This window comes from Cebus imitator, unplaced genomic scaffold (assembly GCF_001604975.1).
Source record: "Cebus imitator isolate Cc_AM_T3 unplaced genomic scaffold, Cebus_imitator-1.0 Scaffold9, whole genome shotgun sequence".
Lineage (NCBI taxonomy): Eukaryota > Metazoa > Chordata > Mammalia > Primates > Cebidae > Cebus > Cebus imitator.
In genome coordinates, this window is record NW_016107324.1 from 12,728,611 (window position 1) to 12,754,072 (window position 25,462).

The window sequence follows — 25,462 nt, forward strand, 5'->3', positions numbered from 1 at the left end:
TAGGTCATTGCAGCTTCAAACTCCTGGGCTCAGTGCGATCTCCGGCCTTCCCAATAGACAGGACTACAGGCATGAGCCAAGACACTCAGCTAATTTTTTAAATTATTGTATTGATGGGGGGGGGCGGTCTCTTTATGTTGTCCAGACTGCTTTTGAACTGGCTTCAAGCAATCCTCCTGCCTCAGCCCCGCAAAGTGCTGGAATTAAAGGCATGAGCCACTGTGACCAACTCAGCTGAGGCTTACTTTAAAGACCCAGACCTCAAAACCAGATGAAAAGAATGGAATGTGCAGAAGGAACAGGGCAAGGGCCAACTTGCTTACCAGGTGAAAACCCAGTTGATGTCAAACTATCTCACAACAATTACATGCTGCCCAACCTGCCATTCCTCAGATAAAAGCAACAAGAAATATCTTCAAACATTCTGAGAAAGAGAAAACAAGCCCACTGTTAGGGGAGCAAAAGCATCTATGCACCTAAGTAAAGTCTTTGTGGAAGACATGGGGTGGCATGTGCAGCAAAGGAAGCAAAAAATGTATATTAGCCTTTCCTAACCTTATGCTAGTAATTCCAAAACAAATCAAAATAAGAGACTTTGATTTCCCTGAAGTTTTATGATTACTAATGGGGAAGGACTGCTGAGTCAAAATAATCACTGGTAGACTGGGGATTTAATTAGCAACAGTCAGGTACCATCCAGTAAGCACCTGAGAGCTTGTGTGTCAGTTGAAGACATATTTACTGAGCACCTGCCAGGTGTAAGGTTGCTGATGATGGAGCCCATGGAACTTGGCTGCTATGCTTCAAAGAAATGGTGGACTGTTTTACTAAGTGGGATATGGCAGGAACACCTTGATTCAACACATACTCAGAAGTAGTTCACCTCATTACAGCTTAGAAGTGTAACACTCTGGGCTTCAGGTAATTCCATGTCTTCCTCAGTTCAGATCTGGTGCTGTCAGAAGCAAAGATGTAGTTGATGGATTCATAAGAGAGATCCCACACCTGAGACTGTGTCAAATTAAATGTTTCAGCTGCCAGATGGTACTCTTGAGAAAGATGTGTTGCAAAAACACCCTTATCATCAGTCTGCCAATGTAAACAAGAACATTTCAAAATGAAAAAGGAATGATTTTTCAAAAAATAACCACCTTTTTGTTCAGAGTCTATTTTTCCTATTTACTATACTTCTTTCAAGAGTCTAAACAAGGGCCTATAAATTTATCTGTGCATAGCTGTAACTAAACAGACTTATACTTTAAGATACCAGAAGTGTTTCAACTCTGGCTGTATATTAAAATTACCTAAGGAGGTTTCAAAGCCTATCTATGCCCAGGACTCACCCCAGATCAAATAAAGCAGCAAAATCTTATGGGATGGTTGCAGAGCATCTGTTTCATTTTTTTTGTTTTGTTTTGTTTCGAAGTTCTCTCAAGTACCTTTTGCAATAGAGCCAATCCAGAGCCACCCTGGCCCTCTGCAGCCTCTCATGTCCCAGTCCTTTTTTTTTTTTTTTTTTTTTTTTTGTTCAGTTTCACTCTTGTTGTCCAAGCTGGAGTGCAATGGCATGATCTCCACTCACTGCAACCTCCACCTCCCGGGTTTAAGTGATTCTCCTGCCTCAGCCTCCCAAATAGCTGGGATTACAGGCGTGCATCACCACACCCAGCTATGCCCCATTCCCTTCTAACTCCTCTACTTCAGCATTATCCTCAGGCATGCAAGGCAGTCTGCCAGATAGTGAACATCTGACTTAATGCAACTCAGAGAGCAAAAAGGAGCAAAATACTTTACACAGAACACCTTACACAGATCACAGAAGGATGGGCAATGCTGTACCAGAATCCGAAATGGTGCTGGTCGTAAGATGGAACTGTCTGACTTTTGACGTTTGAGGTCAAACAGAGTTCTATATGAAAAGGGGGGGAAAATCTCATTAAAAGCAAATAAGTGAATTCATTCAATGTTCACCAAATAGACACATGAGAAATCTTTCCCAATTTTGCTAATTTAAAGTAGTTTATTAGTTTACAAAGTCAATCTTTCCTTATGTGTGAAAACTGTAGTTCAATTAGTGTAGCTGCACAGGAAGTATGTGCTGCAACTAATGGCAACAGTGCTACCAGGCAAAGAATTAATATGCCTTTCAAAGCCATGCACTTCTCCTTCTTTGACCAAAATAGAGAAGAAGGAGGAATGTCATAAGCCAGTCATAATGAAAAAGGCAGGGAATTATCATGATAGGAGAAGGGTTTTTTGAAAAGCTACTGCAATCCCTCCTGGTCTAATGGTGGAAGCCAAAACAAAGGTAAGAAAACTGTAGCACTGCATGAGAATTAGAGCATTATAAAGCACTAAGAATGAGCAGGGACTTTGCCATGGCTTCTAAGAACCCCTTAACACTTTCACCCAGACAATCATCCATTCACCTCCTTCTGCTTATAGGTAAGTTAAGTCCATCCTAAGAATGACTCCTACTATTAATAAATTCCTTCCTGGAAACATTACCAGGCTCCTTAGCCAGAGCAAAATACCTTACTGACTTGATGGCATCTGCTCACTTGAGTAAGGCAGCCTCAACACAGGCTTACTTAGTTTAAGAGATGACAAACCCAAACTGCCCCCTTACTCTGCTGGGAGCAGAGCTAGGCCACCACACCAAGTAAGATCACTATGCAAGTGGTTCCCACTCTTTCCACTTTTGTGGATATTTAAAATTTTCCTTAGTTTAAAAAAATATCTCACGCATTATGAATTACTGAAACTCTTATAGTTAAAACACTCACACAAACATTTTTATAAATTGGTAAATTTAGTAAATTCATCATTCCATAAAATGGGATGCAGCCAACCACTTTTTCCTTCTTTAGAAAGTCCTTTTCTAACTATCCAATCAAAAGTGGTTATACAATCACTAATATATCAGCCTGTTTAATTTTCTTCCTAGAACACTAATGTTTTCTTGTATATTTGTTTACTGTCTTCCCTCTGCTAGAATATGAGTGTCTTGGGAAAGAAATCTTGCCTGTTTTGTGCACTGTTCTATCAACAGCAATGACAGCAAAGTAGACACTTCATAAACACAATCAAGTGTGTAATGATCAACAGACATGTGAAAATATATTTGCGATTTTTCATAATGCTTAATTTTTAAATAATGTTACATTTTCATAACACATCAATTTTGTTTAAATCATTTCAAAGTTTTAGATGACCCTTTATTCCTTTAAAAAATTCTTATTGAGTTACATAGAGCTTGTATTTTAGTGGAAGCTAAAGCTTTCTGTTACTTAAATAGGCTCAGAAAGCACAAATTCCACGCATCTTTTAATAGCTAGATGACATTCGTCCTTTTAGAACAGTACCTCTCTCCATATGGGTTGCAACCTAGGAATTGGGGGAGGAACAGAGAGTTGTCTGGAAGACCTGAAACTCCAAACCTTACCCAGTGGTATCCGATGTTGCCTCACAAAGTCCACCAGATCTAGGGATCCTCCCTCACCAGAGTTGAGATATGTTCCATGCCCAATTCTGTCAGGAAGGAGATCCAGGAGTATTTGTGTTTCTTTGTTTTGTTTTGGAATCTTAACAAAGACGGGGAAAGGGGATCATCAGTGGCCTCTTAGAGTACTTTTTTCTATAGCTAGGTACCCTACCCCTCTGAGTAGTATTTAATGCAGACCTGGAAAACTGAACTACTTCTGCCTTCCTAGCTCTCTTTACATTTATCTTCTCATTATTTTCCCAATATTCTTCTAGATTCATTTCAATGATAATAATAAATACTCATTAAGAACCTACTTTGTGCCTTTTCACGCAAATTCTTTAAGGTCTCACAAGAATCTTACAAGGTATTAAGATGAAGAAATTAAAGCTGAGAAACATTAATTTTCAAAAAAAAACTTCACAACTCTACATGCATGTGTGCTCTGTGTTGTATACATGTGTTCATATATATTGTAAAAAGTTCTGAAAAAAGATAAACACGAAACTGTTAACAGTATTAACTCTGGGGAGCAAAACAAATAGAAACTTGGCTTTTAATTTTTAATTCTTTTCCTTCTTGAGGCTTGGATTTTTTTCAGGTATACATGACTCTTATAGTTAAAAATATAAAGCATTTTTTTAAAAAAAGTTGTCCAAGGCCATAGAGCTAGTGAATGGTAGAGATTAAGGGTAAAACTTAACTCAGTCTGACTCCAGGGCCCAGTTGCTTTCCTCACATAGTGTGCTCATCACGTTTATTCTGACAAGGCTGGCTACCTACATACCACAGTCACCATCAAAATGTCTGGCTGTGCTCTTTAGCTCCTAGATAGCGCAAAACAAAAATGCTTACAACATTTTTAAATGAAATGTTTTCTATCCAATGGACTGTATGATAAAAGCAACAGAAACTAAGGTAAAGAGCAAGCTCTGATGTTGTGCACAAGGCTAGAGATGTGCGTGTGTGCACACCGTCAAACATGCTGCTCCTTTAAAATGACCAGTGGTGTCCATCACGCATCAGTTAGGTCAGCCATAGGATGCCCTATGGGTGAAAAGTCTTTTGGGTTCGAGTGTGGAAACATGGATTCCAGATTTTAAGTCCTGCCACTAGATTACTGACGCTCTGCTTACAGACATGAAAGATACAAGTGTACTGGCAAGAGGTTCTGATTTTCTTCCTCAATCTTTAAATCATGATGCTACTCAAACTTTACACATTACTCCTTTAATACAGTAACTCTGTGAGGTAAGTAGACTTAAGTATTATTTTCTGCATTTAAGAAACAAATAGATAGAAGTACTGAGGTAATAAATAAATCCATCTATAAAATGGGGAAAATTGCAGCAGAGTCCCCTGTTTGCCTTACAGGGATGTGCTAAAGAAAGTGACTACTTCCCAGCAATTATCTGTCACTATGTTCATGTTACCCGCAAGCTTGGGTCTTATGAGGGGCACTGGACCTCTTTGCCAGGCTTTGTAAAGTGACACGCTGCTTCCTTTATTGCCAGTGCATGTGATACAAGCAAGTCCCTTTTGCTATGAGGACAGGTGAGATAAATTGGTACTTTTCTTAGAGTCAGCTTGCCAATGACAAGATTGATGTTGGAAATTCATACATTTTTCTCTAGCAAGATGTCATTAAGCTGCTTTTAAATGACACAACTGGCATTTAACAGCCACTCCGAAGAACCACAAAAGGATAAAAACAGTAACACCAGAGACTAAAGCAAGTCATGTCTTTTTAAATTTAGATTTTAAAATATTTCTACTTTTCCTTTTTAAAAAATGTTTTTCCAATCCAGGTTTATTTCTAGTCACTTACAAATGACTCTCTTATTTTCTATTATAATCTGTTCCCTCTAGCCTAAGACAATATTTTTTACCTCTGAAAGATGCAATGCCAACTTCAGACCCGCTTTCTTAGCTTCTAAAAGAGGTTCCAAGAAGTCTTTTGCTTGTCCTACCTTTAAAAGTTTTAATGAGGAGGCATGAGAATTCTGGGAAAACTGAGGAATTGAGTACTCCATTCCAATAAACAAATAACATAATGGGAGAAAAAAATAATGGTAGATTAATTCATTTGCACATCTTGTTTATAAAACACCTACAATGTGTTAGGCACTTTGCTGAATACAAAGCTGGCAACAGGCCCTGCTCTTGAGAATCTTGTCTATTATCAGTAAACTGAGGTCAATCAGCTAAGCTGGATATAGCAGTCACTAAATTTTATGCCTGGAAGGACACCTAGATATTCAGTGCTAAGGAGACCTCACTCACTTGATTCAGGAACCCTCATGATTACTCAAAATACCTCTGTTAAACAGATGGATAAAAAGAAGGGGAGTACATACTGTCCAGGTTTGGACAAAGCCGTAAGAATCAGTTTCATGGGACTCTCCTATTCAATGGTTTTCAACCAGGAGCAATTCTGCCCCCTAAGGGACATTTGGCAATGTCTGGAGACATTTTTGGTTGTTACAGATGGGAGAGTGCTACTGACATCCAGTGGGTAGAGGCCAAGGATGCTGCTAAACATTCTACAAGGCACAGGGCAGCCCCACAACAAATTATTCAGCCCCAAATATCAAGATTTCTGCTTCAATCTGACATTCAAGAAGCTCCGGCCAACATTTCTCAACTACCTATGAGATGGCTAAGCCCTAATATCCTAAGACATCCATTCATTGTATGTAATGAATTACATTATAGTGCATATAGTCTGGTACCAGTTGTGCACCATCTTCAGAAGAATGGAGAAAATAGTCATAGAGTCAGGCAACTCTTTTTTTTTTTCTTTTTTTTTTAGGGTACTTAATTCTTTCACAGAACCTTGGATGAAAGCTGCTCGAGGCATTCTAGTCATCCAGGGCAGAACAGGCCTTCATCCACAGAGTCGAGTGTCTGCTGGACACTATGGAGAATGCAATGCAAGATACCCAAAGCTAGTCCTTATCCCACTAACTGATTCTACCTTTTAGAATTAAAATCTATGTAGGAAAAATAACTTACAGTAGGGTCTCCACTGAGGTCAAGGCCAAGAACTGTACCCTCAGCAGAAAGGAAGAACTCCTCCGCAAGTTTTACAGTCTCCTTGGCTACTAAAGGGCCACCTCTTCTGTCAATTGCTATCAAATACCTTTAACATAAGAAAGACGGAGCTGAAAACTAATATGATGCAGATTAAAAAGACAATTGTGAGTGTGGCCAGAGACAGCAGACCACATGTAATACATCTCACTAGGAAAAGAAGAGCCTGACTGAATCTAGACAACATGACATTTTACTTTGCCATACAGACTGAGACATGAATTCCTAAATAGCATCAAGCACCTAGTCAGTGTTCAGATTTCCAGTTGTCTTTTGAGGTTTTTTTGTTCCTGTATTTGTTTCTTCGGTTTGTTTGATTCAGGATCCCAACAACCTCCATGCTTTGTGTAAGTCAATGTATCACCTAAGCCTCTCTTAATCTACAACCACTCCTTCCTCTCCTCCCACCTCCCACCCTGCTTTTCTTGTAACTTATTTGTTGAAGAAACCAAGTTGTTTGTCCTACAGTTTTCCATGGTCTGGATTTTGTAGACTGTATCCCTGTGTTGTTAACATGTTTTCCTATTTCTTATATTTCCTATCTAGTCTAGAGGCAGATCAGATTCCATTTTCTGGCAAAAGTAAACTCAAGAGTAAACTGGTGGTGGTGTGTTTTTAGGAGGCTTAGATCCATTATTCTATTAGGGGTTACAAAAATAGTAATATTTTCATTATAAAATGTATCAAATATCTGATATAAGGTCTTTCTTCAAATATTAGCTGTAATTTTATAGGACTTGAATACTCAAAGAATCCCTGTTAATATTTCTTTTTCTCTTTTTTTTTTTTGAGAGTTTGGCTCATCACCCAGGCTGGAGTACAATGGCATGATCTCAGCTCACTGCAACCTCTGCCTCCTGGGTTCAAGTGATTCTTCTGCCTCAGCCTCCTAAGTAGCTGGGATTACAGGCGCCTGCCACCAAGTCCAGCTAATTTTTGTATTTTTAGTAGAGACAGAATTTCGCCATGTTGGCCAGGCTGGTCTCGAACTCCTAACCTCAGGTGATCCACCCACGTTGGCCTCCCAAAGCTCTGTGATTACAGGCATGAACCACCACAGTGCTTGGCCTGTTAATATTTCTTGAATATCCAGAGAAGCCCTGTAATTTTTCTTCAGCGGTTATTAGCTTACTATTTATTCACAACATAAATTCTTTCAGTATTTGCTCATTTATGTATTTACAAAATTTAGATCAACTATATATAAAATGCTATATCTTTTTCTTCTCTCAGCAACTTCCCATGCCTTTAAAATAATGTTAGAAATAGTATAAATCATATGAACATATCATAAGGTAATTGTCCTCTGAATGCTGGACATTTTAGGATATTTTCTAATTTTTGTTATAAATAACATTATAATATGGAATCTTATGCATAAATCAATCTATTTTCTAGGATACATTGCTAGCAGAGAATTACTGGGTCAAAGGGAAAAACTTTTTTTATAAATCTTGACATATATTGCTCTTTAGAGAGGTTTTTTTCCCCCTTACCTGTATACAAGTGCAGGATTTAAAGAGGTTTTATTAATTACATACGTTTACCAGCAGTGCATAACTTTACAAACATGGGTTATTACTTTTTTTTAGCCTATTGAAACAGCATTGTAATATAAGATTAATGAGTTAGTTTTCTATGTATTTCTATACATTTAGCAGCTATTTTTATGTCTTCTTTTCTGCATTCTATTCTTGTCTTCTGCTTGGTTTTTCATTGGTGTATTAGTCTAGTTAAGCTTAATTTTTAGAGACTTATAGCCTGAAACTATACAGCTACCTTTTTTCCTTTCTTCATTTAGGGCTTTACTGAGCCCCTACTATGTACCTACTTTGTGGTAAGTACTAAAGATGTAGTGGTGAATCAAAAAACAAGGTCCTTGGCTTCACTAAACTTACACTCTAGTGGGTGGGTATATATACAAAAGAAATTTATTTGGCTTTACTACACTTACACTCTAGTGGGTGGGCATATATACAAAGGAAATAAAATAAAGGAAAGAGGATTAGCAGGGCAATTTAGACAGAGTGGTAAAGGAATTTAGCTGTCACTGAGGAAGTGACAGCTAAATTGAGACCTGAAATACGAGAAGAAGCCAGCTGGGCAGGAATCTGGTAAAAATGTGTTCTTGGGGCCGGGCACAGTGGCTCACGCCTGTAATCCAAGCACTTTGGAGGCCAAGGCGGGCGGATCACCTGAGGTCGGGAGTTCAAGACCAGCCTGACCAACATGGTGAAACCCCGTCTTTAAAAAAAAAAAAAAGAAAATAAAAATAAAAATAAAAAAAGAAATGTGTTCTGGGGAGTACTAAACACAGGTGCTGAAGGAGGGCAGTCTTTTTTGCATATTTTAGGAACAGACAGTAGGCCCACGTGTAAGGGAGGAGGAGTGGTCTAGATGAGCTGCTGAAGTAAGAGAGGCAGCCAGGTCACATGGGACCTCGTGGGCCACAGCAAGAAGTTCATTTTAGCTGAACGGCAAAAACACCATACTTTACTCAAATAAAAATACTCAAATTTTCACTGCCATGTGAATAAATTCAGAATTGTGTTCTCGCTTTAAACAGGGTTCCTGATTTTATTTTTCTATTGTAGAAATCAATTAATGATTAATTTTTAAAAATCCATTACACCCATGATGAAAACAGTAAAAATTCAAATTCACATTCTGGTTCTGTAAATTTTAACTACTAAGGTACAATCTTCTTACCTAACATCAATGTCTAAGTTTTCTTGTTTGGACTGTTTTATACCTTCAAGTATAGATTCCACATAAATCTTTTTAGTCATTCCTGAAAAGGACACATAGAAAATACATGTAAAGAGATCATCAACTATTTCATCCTTCACCTTCAGTAATCCTATATAAACAATTACATTTTTACTTTATGCTATGACAAGAGCATGGTTAAAGATGAGTGAAAACATGGCTTTTACGGGTATATTTCAGTAAATGCAAATTATATTTTAATAAAATTGGGGGAAAATGAAGTACTAGAGAAATGAAATAAAAAAGATAAAGACTTTTTTTGTTTTGTTTTGAGACAGGGTGTGGCTGTCACCCAGGCTGGAGTGCAGTGGCACAATCTTGGCTCACTGCAACCTTTGTCTCTTGAGCTCAAGCCATCCTGCCACCTCAGCCTCCTGAGTAGCTGAGACTACAGGTGTGTACCACATGGTCAGCTAGTTTTTGGACTTTTAGTAGAGATGGGGTTTTGCCATCTTGCTCAGGCTGGTCTCAAACTCCTGGGTTGAAAGTGATCTTCCTACCTTGGCCTCCCAAAGTGCTGGGATTACAAGCATGAGCCATCACATCCATCCTGTTCTGTTTTGTTTTGTTTTAAATTAAAAAAAGGGACATTTTCTCTCCTGGTCCAGAAAAAAAATCCTAACTTGGGTTCCTTTCCCCTCAATCCTGCTCAGGTTTAGTGTTTCTCATCCAGGGAACCAGGCATGTTCTTCTAAGTATGAGTGCTCTGCTCTCTGGGGAGATCTGCAAGAGTGCTCTCCAGAACAACCTCCTGTAAAATACCTTCTTTTCTTTTTCTTTAGGCTACATTGGGAAGAATAAAATACTCTTTTACCCAGACTGTAAAATGCTTAAGTTTGGTGGAAAGTCTCTGGTAAAATACAGAAAGTTATAAATAAAAATAAAAATAGGGCGTGGTAGATCATGCCTGTAATCCCATTGCTTTGGGAGGCCAAGGCAAGAAGATCACCTGAGGTCAGGAGTTTAAGACCACCCTGGCCAACATGGTGAAACCCTGTCTCTACTAAAAATATGCAAATGAGCTAGGCGTGATGGCACGCGCCTGTCGTCTCAGCTACTAGGGAAGCCGAGGTAGGAGAATCACTTGAACTTGGGAGGTGGAGGTTGCAGTGAGCCGAGATCCCACCATTGCACTCCAGTCTGGGTGACAGAGCAAGACTCTGTCTCAAAAATAAATAAATAAATTAATTAATTAATCTCCCCCTCTCCCCGAGATGACTACCGTGTTTTTGGGGGAGGGAATTAAATAATAGCAATAATAGTAAAAACAAAATCTTGTAATTTGTAGTTGCTACATACAGTAATAAAGTAAATTTTGCTGTGTTGTGTGTTGTTTAATAGAAAACCTAACCCCTAGCTCTGCTTAAAATTAACTAAGTCCCTGTAAAACCTATCTTATTTATTCTCCCCACATTCTCAGCAAGGTTCCCAAGCATCTCAAGATTCCTGTTTTTCTTGCTAACCAGCGGCAAGGTCACAGAGCACGATAACACCCACAGAATGTACAATGTGTTTCTCAAAATGCTATTTTTCAAATGTAATGTACATCACAAGGCATGTTACAAATTAATTAACTGGTCTTTGTTCTGACTTCTGTAAACCTGTTAGCTGCTACATCATCCTGGATGTATAAAAATTATCCCATTTTCTTTCTCCTGGGCTCAGACTTGGGACGCTAATCCGCTGAACCAGTGGCCACTTTAATAAAATCCTCCTGCTTCACCCCTTGGTCTCTCCGGTCTCCTGGATATTCTGTAACATTTTAAGTATACATATACAGATTTATTTTTATTTATTATTTCAAGAGACCTTTTTAAAGGTCTCTCTCTGTTGCTCAGGCTGGAGGGCAGTGGCAACATCATGGTTCACTGCAGCCTTGACCTCCCAGGCTCAAGTGATCCTTCTGCTCCAGCCTCTTGAGTAACTAGCACTACGGGTGTTTACCACCATGTCTGGCTAATTAAAATATATTTTTTTGTAGAGGTGGGTCTCACTATATTGCCCAGACTGGTCTCAAACTTCTGGAGTCAAGTGATCCTCCTGCCTCAGGCTCCCAAAGCACTGGAATTATAGGCATGAGCCACTGCACTCTGCCCATATGCACATTTTTAAATAGATGAGATGCTACTAGGTATATGTGTACCCAGTTCAGTCACTTACCATGATTCTGAGTATTTTCTCATGTCATTAAAGTGTCTTCACCAGTATTTTTAATGGTTACCTAATATTTCATTAGCCTTTATTTAACCATTCCTCTACTGTTGCATATTTAGGTTAATATCCTTCTTTGAAACTCCATTTAAAGAGTCCTACTATCTGGCAGGTTTCTTCTCTCCTTTCCTTTCAGTACTCTCACCAGCAAAATGTGGAACTGATTCTGTGGTTCAAAAATGCAAGATGAGAGCCTTCTCCTTATCTCATGTGAACACTTACAATAATAGTTCCGAAAATTTAACCCCCAAATGATTACTGAGCTACACATATCAGCATGCAAGATGACCTAGGTCTCTTTGGGTCATAAACAAGGTGCTAAGAGGACCCCAATGTCTCCTGATGCTGCTCTTATAGAAGGAGGATCTCAGAAAATTCCTTCAGATCATATCCAGATCTCATCTCTATTCTAAGAGGTTTTACCACATCACAGCTTGCTCCTGGCCTAAGAAACTATTCCCTGTGAAGCGAATGAATAATCTACATTTCAGTAACTACCATAAAACATGATTCTGCATCCACTCAGCGGCATTGTCTCATAAGTGCCTGTGATGCAGGGAGCATGAATCAGCCTCTGCTTGTGACAATGAAACTATAAGGAGGAGGTATCTTTTTCTCAGAGTGAAAACAACTAAACAAGGAAGAACAAAAGAAATTGTTGTAGGCTTTTGTTTCCTTCCTTAAACAGATAATGCCTGACTGGAATTTTCCTACTTTTTACTTAAGAATAACTCACTCATTAATAAAGTACACTGGGATGGGTGCAGTGGCACACACCTGTAATCCCAGAACTTTTGGAGGCTGAGGTGATTGTTGAGCCCAGGAATTTGTGGTTACAGTGAGCTATGTTTGTGCCACTGCACCCCAGCCTAGGCAAGAGAGCAAGACCCTGTCTCCAAAACAAACAAACAAAATGAACATCATCAATGTATTTCAGAGAGAGGACTTGGACTGTTCAATGAAATACAGAAGGTTCAATGAAATATAGAACAATACAATAGTGTAAAAGTTTGTGCTTCATACTCCCAGTACTTCATACTCCCACTCACAAACATGATCAAAGCACACGGGAAAAGGATAGTACATTTGCTGAGAAGACTAAATTCTACCAGTAGCATTTTCTCTTCTGGGTGTGCTCCTTAGTTCCAAGTACTTGACACCATCATCTGCAAATTCTTTTATGACATCTTTTGTGACCTGATAATAAAGATAATGTAAAAATATTAATAATGTTTATGTAAGGGTCCCAATGAATGTGCCAAGTGCTACAGCTTCACTTTATTCATTAAATTTGATTTGCAAGAAATGTTGGAAGTTTCCCACATGGTAGAGGTTATCCACTTTGTCACATCCCTGATGGAGACCATGCAGAGCAGCAATATTTCCAATCACTCCCATCATCCCCATTCCCACATTAAATCCCAATCTGTACATTAGCTACACCTTTTATTTCTTTTCCCTTTTAAACATTTCTCTATTTCCTAGTATTTATAATAGCAGATTGATACAATAAATAAATGAGGCAAAACTACAACCAGTCAGAACCTTCTATATGTGTAGACAGCTAGGAAATGGACATCCAGAAATAAACCGCTAAAATGACTAGGTATTACTAATGTGTTATTGGAAGACATGGCTTAAGGTTTCTATTAAAGTTATTTAGGAATAAGTTATATTTTTCAATAAATTCTGGCAGGGTTAAATTTTCTTGAGAAGTACTTAGGGCAAAGAAAGCAGGTAATAAAAAATGTATAAAACTGTATCCAATTTAGTGCAAATCTCAATAATCCCAAAGTTCCTTAAGGCATGTTTTTCCTTTCCGCCTTCAAACTGAAAAATCTACAAGAAAAAAAGACTTAAGTTGGGGAAGCTGTGACAAATTGCCCTAATTAGTCCTTACAGTTGGTATCCTAATCTTAATCTGCTTTAATACATGCACACAGGCATGCGAGTGCAGTGTCCTGGCAAAGCAACAGGGACTGGCTGTTTGTACAGACAGTGCCTAACAGTATGGCACTACCTTGGTGAATTCATAGCAATCCAAGTTCTTGGCCTCTTCTTGTCTCTGTTACCACTAAAGACAAAAATGAACTTATTATAACATAAGTGGAATGGGTAGTTTAGTTTCATCCAGAGGTCTAGGGACCCAGATTCTGAGAATACACAGTCAAAGATAATATGTCAGCATTCTAAACATGAAACTCCTGGACCAAGCAAGATACCACTGCTGCCTCCACCAAGGAGCATGACACTGCAGCCTCCATGCCATCATTAATGGCATTGGCCCCATGGCACTGCTACTCCAGGAACTCCCTCTTGCTGTCACTGACACTACTAAACTGCGGCCTCATCTTTATATTAATAGGTTGAAGAATCTGGATGTCATCATCGTCCCAGAACTGAACAGGCACAAACTCACCTACCCCAGCTCACATTAGACTAATGCAGAAACCTGTTTGACTGTGAGGAGTTGGGTAAAAGTGAGGGTTTGAAATAGTAGTCCTTTGCAGTGACTGAAGTGACTACTATCCCTCTTTCTGAGTGGCTAGCTCTCTGTAAAACCAAATGAACAATGAAAAACTAACAAGTATGGAACAAGAGCAAAACGAACTTGATTTATCTAGGTCACAGTGAAGTCTAGAGAATCATCCCCAACCCAGATCCAAGAACATTTCCCTGGGGTCTACATCTGTCTTTGCCAGATTTAGCCCTTTCTGTGATGTGCGGTAGGTACTGAAGACACCTCTTTGGGCTTTCCTCTCCTATGCACTGAACTGAGAGTAACTATTCAAATTCTTTTTCCAGACAGAGTACATCACACTTAGTTAAGATCCTACTTACTCAAAAGACTCCAAGACTGTATAGCTTGAATGGGAAAGAGCATGAGCTCTGCAACCAGATAGAGCCTCCACTTACTCCGTGTGTGTGATCTTAAATGAGTTACACTTAACCTCTTTAAGCCTATTTCTTCACCTACCAAAAGGGAACAATAAAAGTACCTACTTCTGAAAGTAGTCCTAAGAATAATGTCTGGTACATGTAATGAGTATCATTTTTTCAGCCACACTCCAATCCTCTCTTTGATATTATACCCAGGTCACCTTGACTAGAGTCTAAGTGATCTCCCTCACACTCAGTTCTACATTTACAAACAATCTCTTATCTTATTCTCAAATACATTTCATTTATCATATGGGGCATGTCATTGTCACCCCCTGAACCACCTAGTAGCACTAGGACAAATGCACAGACTTTTAACTTCTCACCTCATTTAACAGAGATTTTCAACTTTCACTTTGAAATGAATGTAGCAATGAACATGGCATTATTATACCTATAGAGTACTAAACTCCTGGAATTTAAATTTCATCATTTTGCTCTGTAACACTCACCAACAAAGTGAGACCAGAGCCCTGTGGTGAACATTCCTAGCAGTGTTCATGTTATCTTTTGAGCGGCTGCTTAGAGAATGCCCTTTTGGGTCCCTATAAATTCTATGTGTGTCTCTAACACAGAGCTTACCACATTATGTTGCAGTATCTGCTTATGGGTCTCTCCAATCTAATTATAAATTCCTCAGGGGCAGAGACTGTGTCGATCTCTCTAAGACTTTAGCACAGTGCCTGGATTTTTGGGTGCTCAGTGAGTCATTTTTTGCTGAATGAAACTATTAGAGTTAACTCTCCTCTAAAAGGTGATTAATTTACTTATCACTTATCATAAAGATCAGTCTTGACCAAAGAGGAAAATTTTTTCTTGATCAGTTAAAAGTTACCTCTCCAGAAACACAAGTTATACTTTCTTTGCATTTTTTTTTCTAATGGTTGAGAACACTGACACAATTTTGCTTCTCTCCATTTACAAAAAAGACATTTTAAAATGTCATCCTAGTCAAATCAATGATACAGAAGTCCATCTCCCATGTCAGACTCCAGTATCATGGAGATTCAGATAAGAGAACATAGTGGTATCCTTTGTAACCTCATAGGGAAGGCAGAATTTCCCTAGGGATTAATCACTTAATCTCTAAGCCCTTCCTGAACTTCTTCATTCTCTATAATGTCCACCCATGTAGTAAAAGTCTCTTATGTAATACAGACAATGCCTTATCAAGGATATCCCTATCTGTGGTCAAATATTTCATATATATATGTAACATATAAAAAACAGGACCAAATTTTCTTTCCCATATAATTCTCTATTCTATAAAAGATGCTCCTCCTGGTTCTTTCCTCATATCTTTTATAAGAAATACGGTTTTTCTGTACTAGCTCTTAGGCAAATGTCTTATGTCGGTTTTTCAAAGAGTTGCCATAAAAGAGAAAACATTTTTCATCATTCTTAATGAGAGCAAAAATAAAAAGTCATGTGCAATAATGGAAGGAAATTACTTCATAATTTTTAAGCCATTCTAAAAATTCCTTCATGTCTTACCATTAGAATATCTTCAGGGCTACTAGTAAGCTGATGAATAGTTTGAAACATCTGGAAACATCTGCAAAGTGAATGAAAAGTTTTAACATATTCTAGTCATCAAAACCTTGTCACTCAAAGAAACTCACTAACTGAATGAATAGAATTTTAGGCTAATGGTAAATATATATTTGTATTTACAAAGAACTACAGAATCAATGTTTCAAAAACTACATTGATCTGGAAAGATAATCAAATGACTGAAAATAAAACATTACTGATATTTTTCAGTGGGAAACAATAGTTTCCCTTCTGCAATCCACCCGACACCGAGAGATTTAATTTGCCTATATTTTCAAATCTAAAGACGAACCCAGGCTGTGTATGATGGCTCATGCCTGTAATCTCAGAACTTTGAAACGCTAAGGCAAGTGGATAGCTTGAGCCCAAGAGTTTGAGACCAGCCTGGGCAACAGAGGAAAACCCCATCTCTAAAAAAATTCAAAAAACATTAGCCAGTCATGGTGGCATGCATCTGCGGTCCCAGCTCCTCAGTATGCTAAGGTGGGAGGACTGCTTGAGCCCCAGAGGTTGAGGCAGCAGCGAGCTGTGGTCACGCCACTGCACTCCAGTCTAGACAACGAAGTGAGATCCTGTCTCAAAAATAAAAAATTTAAAAATTAAAGAAAAATAAAAACAAATAAAAAAAACTTTAAAAATTATCCAAGTACAGTGGCATGCACCTGCAGTCCCAGCTAGGATTTTTTTTTTTTTCTGTTAACAAAGAGGTCTGCCTCAAAAGACAGTGGCTTTCCTAGTGATTTGCTCAAACAAAAAAAAAAAAAAAAAAAAAGAAAAGAAAGAATATCCCAATATGTTATAACTTCACAAACAACAGAAATCACTAAAAATACTATCAACAGTCTAACAGCTGGAAAAAAAATGTTGTATGTTAAGAGACATGCTCCATGCCAGATGCCAACCCCATTTCTGTTAACTACTAAAATCTGAATTCTTACATACTACTTACAATCTCAAAGTACTGATAAAGAAAAAGAAGTACGCCCACAACCTCCCCACACTTACTCTTCTAAAGTTCTTTTCTTTCCCTTGTTAATCACAGTCATCTGATCATGGATATTAAGATCTGGCTTCTGGGCTATTAATTTCTTCATGGTATTAGAACTAATGGATCCATTCAAGTGGGCATGAAGTTCCTAAGACAAGAGATACAACCAGAAAACTTACCAAATATCCAATAGATTCATACCATCATACCAGCTACCTGATGTTTGTAGTTTGCACCAGGCAAACTAATTACCAGATTTAGCTATATAACAAAGTTTACAAATTTTGCCTTTTTTTTTCTTTTTTTTTCTTTTTTTTCTTTTTTGAGATGGGAGTCTCACTCTGTTGCCCAGGCTGGAGTACACTGGAGCAATATCAGCTCATTGCAACCTCCACCTCCAAGGTTCAAGTGATTATCCTGCCTCAACCAACTAAGTAGCTAGGACAACAGGCATGCCACCACGTCCAGCTAATTTTTGTATTTTTAGTAGAGATGGCGGTTTTGCCATGTTGGCCAGGCTGGTCTCAAACTCCTGACCCAAGGTGATCCACCCACCTTGGCCTCCCAAAGTGCTGGGATTTCAGGCGTGAGCCACTGTGCCCAGCCAAAATTTACTTTCATGAAAAGAAGCAACATAAAAGTAATTACAATTAGCAATCACTCAAGATTTCTGTAGTTGAATTCTCACCACTTTTGGCAATTCAGAATAAAAGTCTGTCTTCCGTAGCTGTTGTTCTTCTGCATCCATTATTTTAGCAGGAAAAAAAATGGTCCTTCTCCACTCTTATTCTTGGTATGAATAATATGATGTATTTCAGTCAGTAAATTGTATGGTGCCGAATTTCCTTCAGATTGCTTTACTTCCACACATTTTGATAAGATTAGCTGTATGTGTAGCTCTGGGTTCAGCTTCACCTATTTTAACAAATGTTAATATTTTCAGACGTTAACATAAAAGCAAAGAAACAGGATTTTGCTAATTTTTTTCTTTAAAAGGCAAAGCCCCTCTAAAACTAACTTAAGTGATTAATTTAAGTGTGTTCCATGAACACATGGAAACTGTTATTCTTAAACGTCATCATCATTAATATGCAAGAACCCAGAAAGTCAAGGTGGCTACTTTGAAAATCAAAGTAGGAGCTGCAGTAGGAGCTCTGGGAGCTGCCTTATCCAGCTCCCAGACTCAAGGTATCCTCCCACTTCAGCCTCTCAAGTAGCAGGGACCACAGGCATGCACCACAACGCCTGGCTAATTTTAAATAAAAATTTTTTTTGTAGAGATGGGTTCTCACCATGTTGCCCAGACTGGTATCAAACTCCTGGGGTCAAGTGATCCACTCAGTTGAGCTAGGATTACAGGAGTGAGCCACCGTGCCTGGCCAGATTTTCACTTTTACTCCAGGATCCTGACCTTAATTTGTGCCCCATTCAAACCATCCTCCAGACTGACCTTTAACTAGCTGTGAGTAAATTTACTGACCTACTGGCTACAATGTCAACCTATGGAAATTAAAAAGCAACTAAGCAATCAAAATCTTTATACATTAAAAAAATTATTTGTTCCATGCCTAAAACACTGCTACCAACAATAGCATGCCATGCCAAATCTAACATTTCTACACTAGTTTTGGTCTGGGCCAGAAGGCAACAAACACTGGGATAAGATTCACATTAGTAATATTTCATCAATATTAGCACAGGGCCAGAAGCAAGTATATTGTCTCCCACGGAGCTTTCTTTATGCTCCCACCTACTCCCTCAAAGGGAACTGATAATAATAAAAATATTTGTTACTGTTTATTACGCACTTACTATGAGCCAGGCACTATGGTGTCTTAGTTATTTTGTTTAAATCCTTAAAACAACCCAAGAGGTATTATTATCCCCATATTATATAATAAATTGAGATTTAAACACCCCACACAATCATAAGGCATCCAAATCACAAATTTTACTCCATTCGCTTTCCTTTTTTTTTTTTTAGATGAAGTCTTGCCCTGTTGCCAGGCTGGAGTATAATGGTGCAATCTCCACTTCCTGCAACCTCCGCCTCCTGGTTCAAGCGATTCCCCTGCCTTGGTCTCCCAAGTAGAGACAGGGGTTTCACCATGTTGGCCAGGATGGTCTTGATCTCCTGACCTCGTGATCCAACCGCCTTGGCCTCCCAAAGTGCTGGGATTACAGGTGTGAGCCACCGCACTTGGCCTACTCCATTCTCTTTCTTCTTGAATTACTTTTCTTGATCTGGTCTTTGCAAAAAAAAGCAATATTTTTGACATCACATCTACATTTTAGGAACTTGTCATTAAACAAATTTGTTTCTGTAGTGCTATGTATTTTTCAGTGTTTCAACTCTTTCTTTTTTCTATTTGGCCCTCAGTCAACCCTGAAATACCTCCCAAAGCAGTACTTAATCTCATTTTAGAGATAAGGATCCAATGACCCAGTAGGCATAGATAAGCCCTCCTTCTGATCCTCTCGGAAGCAATTCTCAAACTCCTCAAATGTTCCATCAGATCCAATGGCCTTACACTAAACTGACAACTCTGCCACCAACTTTACAGAGAAAACAGAAGCCATCAGGTGTAAATTCCTTCTTTTTCTCTCTGCCCTACCTCACACCTAAGCTTGATTATCCATAATCTTTCTTTATTTTTTTTTTAACCCCTTCAGGAGTCACAGACAAAGGATTCATTCTCCTAACCCCACAACTAATATGTGCCCAGGATCCCATTTCTGTCTATTCCAAGCTACTCTACCAGTGAATTATCTTCTCATTTTTCTGTTCCTTAAACCTCTCCCTCTCCAATGGCTGATTTTCCTCACAGGACCAAAATGCAAGTGCAGTATTTGCTTCCACTTGAAAACGAAAAAGTCTTTTTAACCCACATTCTTCTTTAGCCACTGCCCTGACTCTTTTCCTTGTGAATTAAACTTTTCCAAAGTATAATAATTTAGACTGGATTTCTCCATTAACTTACCTCCTGTTCACTGAAACATGGATTCTGCCCTCATTTCTCCACAGAAACTCCTCTCCCTAAGGTCATTACTGAGCTCTTAAACACCAAATCTAAATGTCAGTTTTCAATTACCAAATCTTTATCCTGATTCAAACCTTTTTCTTATTTTTTTTTCCACAAGAAAACATCGACAAATATCAAACTTTTTCTTGATGCCAGTATCCAAATCTGCTGGACTCCAAAACTCATGCTCTTGACCATTATGCAGAACCACCTGTAGTTAATCATAAAGTTATCTGATTTCCTTTTCTGTTTCAGCCAGTCACCAAATGCCAGTGAACAAACGTCTCTGGAAGTGGTTTTCCATGGATGACTCCCAGACATCCAATTTAGAAACTTTGTGATTATTTTGAACTCCAACCTGGATTTACTCCTTAAAAAAGAGGCTCAGAATATATCACAGGGAACAATAATCTCTCCCCAGTGACTCCCCCTTCCGGGGACATATTGAACACTACTTTAAAATTCACAGAATTCTCCAAGTCGAAAGGGGTGTGATGAAAAAGAGAGGATGAGTGGTTTATACACTGTTAGTCTAACATAAGGCGGGGAATACACGGGAATCAACTTTCTAATATCTGTGGGAGACGTTTTCTTATTAAGTATCTACAAACTATTTGTAAAGGTCGGTTTCTTCAGTTTGCGCCCTGGCCTTAGTGACTTGTTTTCAGTTTAAATAGGTTCTCTTTTGCAACTTTGAGAGGATTAAATAAATCAGCAACTATTAGCACCCAAAGAAGCTAACTAATCCCTACCCACTGAAGGTCCCTGGTGCCCACCCTTCTTTGCTCCTACCAGATCCTGTCAGTCCCCACGGACTCACCTCTTAAGAGATTTCTCAACTACGAGGACTAAGGCAAGTCTTCCCTTTTGGTTGAAAGCCTTGTAGAAACGTGACAACCCGCCTTTCCTAACACACAAGTCACAGCGGTAGCAGGCCGTATTCTGGGGCAAACGGAAACCAGGACAATCAAAGAAAGGTCAGCCGCAAGCGAACTTAGCACGGCTACTCTCTCAAGTCCGGTTGGCGAGATGCGCTCTTCCCGGAAGTGACGCACACGTGCCGGCGGAAGGGGAAGTCCGGGAGTAAGGGTGGTTTTTCTCCGTACCTAGGTCCGTAAGGTGTGTAGTATACTAACCAAGGGGCGGCTCACGACCGTGACAGATTGCCATTCCGGGTCTCTTCTGGCCATGGGCCCCCAGAGCCGCGAGCGTCGGACAGGAGCGGTACAGAGCACCAATGACAGCAGCGCCCTCAGCAAGCGTTCCCTGGCTGCGCGCGGGTACGTGCAGGACCCCTATGTCGGGTTGCTGGTTCCGGGCGCGGGGCGCCGCGCACCGCTCATTCACCGAGGCTACTACGTCCGCGCACGCGCCGTGAGGCACTATGTGCACGCCTTCTTGGAGCAGACTTTGGTGCCCCACGCCGCGCCGCGCGCTCAGATCTTGTCCCTCGGCGCCGGTTTCGACTCGCTCTATTTTCGCTTGAAAACCGCGGGCCGCTTGGCCCGGGCTGCAGTTTGGGAGGTGGATTTTCCGGACGTGGCGCGGCGCAAAGCAGAGAGGATTGGAGAGACGCCAGAGCTGTGCGCGTTGACCGGGCCTTTCCAGAGTGGCAAGCCAGCTTTCGCGTTGTACTTTGAGAGCGTGGACTACCGCATCCTGGGCCTGGACCTGCGGCAGCTCCAGCGAGTGGACGAGGCTCTGGGAGCCGCAGGTCTCGACCCAGCCTCACCCACTCTGCTCCTGGCCGAGGCAGTGCTGACCTACCTCGAGCCGGAGAGTGCCGCGGCCCTCATCGCCTGGGCAGCCCGGCGTTTTCCTAATGCCCTTTTCGTGGTCTATGAGCAGATGAGGCCTCAAGACGCCTTTGGTCAGTTCATGCTGCAGCATTTTCGGCAGCTAAACTCCCCCCTGCATGGCCTGGATCGCTTTCCTGACGTGGAGGCGCAGAGGCGCCGCTTCCTTCAAGCTGGCTGGACTGCCTGCGGTGCCGTGGATTTGAATGAATTCTATCGCTGCTTTCTCCCTGCAGAAGAGCGCCGGCGGGTGGAAAATATTGAACCCTTTGATGAGTTTGAAGAGTGGCATCTGAAGTGCGCCCATTATTTCATTCTGGCAGCTTCTAGGGGAGACACTCTCTCCCACACCCTAGTGTTTCCACCCTCAGAGGCATTTCCTCGTGTAAATCCTGCTTTGCCTTCAGGGGTCTTCCCTGCCAGTGTAGTCACTAGCGAGGGCCTGGGCCCAAACCTGAAGAGATATGGCCACGCCTCTGTCCTCTTGAGCCCGGACGTTATTCTCAGTGCAGGAGGATTTGGAGAGCAGGAGGGGCGGCACTGCCGAGTGAGCCAGTTTCACTTGTTCTCAAGAGACTGTGACTCTGAATGGAAAGGCAGCCAAATACGAAGTTGTGGTACTGGAGTTCAGTGGGATGGACGCCTTTATCACACCATGACAAGACTCTCAGAGAGTCAGGTTCTGGTTCTGGGAGGAAGACTCTCCCCAGTACGTCCAGCCTTCGGGGTTCTCCAACTTCAGTTTTGTAAGAGTGAGGATGATAGCACTGAGGACCTGAAAGTGACAATAACAAAGGCTGGCCGAAAGGATGATTCCATATTGTCTTGTTGGCGGCATTCAGCCACAGAAGTGTCCTATCAGAATCAGGAATATTTGTTTGTGTATGGGGGTCGAAGTGTGGTGGAACCTGTACTCAGTGACTGGCATTTCCTGCATGTAGAGACAATGACTTGGGTCCAGATCCCAGTGGAGGGAGAAGTACCTGAAGCCCGGCATTCTCACAGTGCCAGCACTTGGCAAGGGGGAGCCCTCATTGCTGGAGGTCTCGGGGCTTCTGAGGAGCCTTTGAACTCTGTGTTCTTTCTGAGACCAATCTCTTGTGGTTTCCTCTGGGAGTCAGTAGACATCCAGCCTCCCATTACTCCAAGGTACTCCCACACAGCTCATGTGCTCAATGGAAAGCTGCTACTTGTTGGAGGGGTCTGGATTCATTCCTCCTCATTTCCTGGAGTGACTGTTATCAATTTGACCACAGGATTGAGCTCTGAATATCAGATTGACACAACATATGTGCCATGGCCATTAATGTTACACAACCATACTAGCATCCTTCTTCCTGAAGAGCAACAGCTCCTGCTCCTTGGAGGTGGTGGGAACTGCTTTTCCTTTGGTACCTACTTCAACCCCCATACAGTCACATTAGACCTTTCTTCCTTAAGTGCTGGGCAGTAAGGACTGGACTCATATTCAGGACCCACTAAAGTACACAAAAAAGCTTTCCACAAATAGAACTACCTTCTAGTTATTGCCACTCCTCCATTTCCCATCCTTTTTCCCCCTTAGCACTATTCAGTGCAGAAAGTGAAAAAGGTTGGTAAAATACCTACAATCAGTACAGAAAACAATTGAAGACAGTGGCCATGCAGCCTGAGAGAAGGGATGTTTGGATTCATGTATCCAGTTTATTGCTCTTCCTCTGATTTTCTAATCTAAGTTTATCCATTTATTGAGTTACAGTGATCTTTAGTAAAGTAAAAAAAATTTTGAATCCCAGGCCTTGTGATTTGAGATGGTACCTTCGAAAAAGTTTCACATTAGACCTTTCAGATCCTTGGTTGAATATAGGAGCATGGTATTGACCTAATTCTTAATGTAGGAAACGTGAAATGAACACAGTCACAGTTTGATTAAAACATTGTGCTGTTTATTGCAACAGAAAACTCAGATAGCTTTAACAACAGGAAACATTTGTAGGTCTTTGATAACATACTTTTTATAAATGTTTTGCTATTGGTTCTATATTTATTTAGATTTATAAGTCCCAATAAACCAAACTGATGCCTCAATTCATTTTGCATGGGATATAATAATGTTTTGTTCCAGATATACTCTTTACCCTTCACTGTTCTGTGCTCCTTGAGGCTGACCTTTTGGACTCCATCTAGGAGCTCTCTTGTGTTCTCTTTGGTTGAGTTCCTCCACCAGTCAGAGGCACCAGAAGGGAATGGGGCAAAAAGGAGAGTTAATTAGTATTTATTCCCTTTTCTTCCCCAACAGTTTGCAGGTTGGCAGTAGCAGCATTCTTCTGTCAAAGGCTATGGCTCCTGTCATGTAATCCTTTCCTGTAAGATAGAGTTCTAATTCTGCATCACATCAGGTTTCTGTAATTGTTCTTTACTTCACGTCTTCAGGCCTAGGATTTGTGGTGGCTCTTTGCTAGACCTGAACTGTAATGTCCAATGTGGTAGCTGTTGGCAACATGTGACTATTTAAACAAATTAGTAAATTCAGTGGCTTAGTCATCTTAACCACATTTTAAGTGCTTAATAACTACATGTGGCTTTGGCCACTATATTAGACAATGTAGATGTAGAACATTACATCGTTACAGACGTCCAGAAATATCTACTGGACACTGCTGACCAGGTATCTTGACTTGGTTTCCTTTAACCCTACTCATCCCCTCATAGTTAGCATCCCATTAAACTCAATTATCTATCTACTTTAAATGGGAATCTGTTTCCTAGTGAGCCATGTAAAATCAGTGAAATAGCTATTCATCCTTAAAATTTGAGCCTTAATTTGTCATCTTAATTATGTATACATTGTGAAATTTACATCTCAAAAAATGTAGTGGCTTTGGTGGTACTAAGTGTATCACTTTAGTATTTCTTCTTAGTCCTAGAAACCTTAGTAGTTTTCATTCTACAAGTGCCTACATAATTATTATGAACCATCATTGATGACGAATTGCATCCTTTATTTCCATTAATTTTGTATATAAATGGATATGAAAGGTGATAATATAGAAACCCAGTAGCAAACATAAACCTAGTGTATGGAGAGAACAATGTTGGCTCTGTTAGATGAAGGCTCCCAGGGGGAGACCAGCTCAAGAAGGGTTGTGGTCTAGGCTGGGCATGGTTGCTCACACCTATAATTCCAGCAGTTTGAGAGGTCAAGGCAGAAGGATCACTTGAAGCCAGGAGTTTAAGACCAAACTGGGCAACCAAGCAAGACCCCCATCTCTACAAAAAAACAATTGGGTGGGCACAGTGGCCTGTGCTTGTAGTCTCAGATACTCTGGAGGCTGAGGCAGGAGGATTCCTTTAGCTCAAGAGGTTGAGGCAGTAGTGAGCTGTGATTGTGCCACTGCACTCCAGCCTGTATGACAGAGTGAGACCCTGTTTCTTAAAAAGAAAAAAAGGGTTGTCTAACTTCAGCTTTCCTGAGACTTTTAAGAGCCCTTTCTAGGGAAAGCATTGGTTATGGCTATGAGTGAGTCCTGGGAAACAAAGGGCTTATTATAGCTGGGAAGGCATCTTCCTGCAAGGCAATCAGTGGGCCAGGTAATAGATAACTGGCAGGGAGTATGATCAGCAG

At 40.3% G+C, this 25,462-nt stretch overlaps 2 protein-coding genes across 8 annotated transcripts; one reads left to right on the forward strand and one right to left on the reverse strand.

The window, feature by feature from the left end:
* Positions 1-599: 599 nt before the first annotated feature.
* Positions 600-21,019, reverse strand: ADAL (adenosine deaminase like). Of its 7 annotated transcripts, none has more exons than XM_017546350.1 (11): positions 20,883-21,019; positions 17,728-17,954; positions 17,057-17,187; positions 15,992-16,052; positions 12,667-12,754; positions 9,287-9,368; positions 6,500-6,626; positions 5,374-5,454; positions 3,446-3,584; positions 1,809-1,909; positions 600-1,089 (listed from the first exon to the last, which is right to left on the reverse strand). In XM_017546350.1, exons 2-11 carry the CDS (start codon positions 17,785-17,787, stop codon positions 895-897), a joined length of 1,065 nt encoding a protein of 354 aa, XP_017401839.1. In that variant the 5' UTR covers positions 17,788-17,954; positions 20,883-21,019; the 3' UTR covers positions 600-894. The 7 variants fall into 7 exon arrangements, with proteins under 7 accessions (XP_017401839.1, XP_017401848.1, XP_037600769.1 ...); XM_017546359.2 differs by lacking the exon at positions 20,883-21,019 and adding an exon at positions 18,986-19,078 and having other exon boundaries at positions 17,728-17,832; XM_037744841.1 differs by lacking the exon at positions 20,883-21,019 and adding an exon at positions 18,986-19,078.
* Positions 21,020-21,120: 101 nt separating this feature from the next.
* Positions 21,121-23,929, forward strand: LCMT2 (leucine carboxyl methyltransferase 2). Its single transcript, XM_017546270.1, has one exon. The coding sequence runs from the start codon at positions 21,251-21,253 to the stop codon at positions 23,309-23,311; it is 2,061 nt and encodes a 686-aa protein (XP_017401759.1). The 5' UTR covers positions 21,121-21,250; the 3' UTR covers positions 23,312-23,929.
* Positions 23,930-25,462: the final 1,533 nt, after the last annotated feature.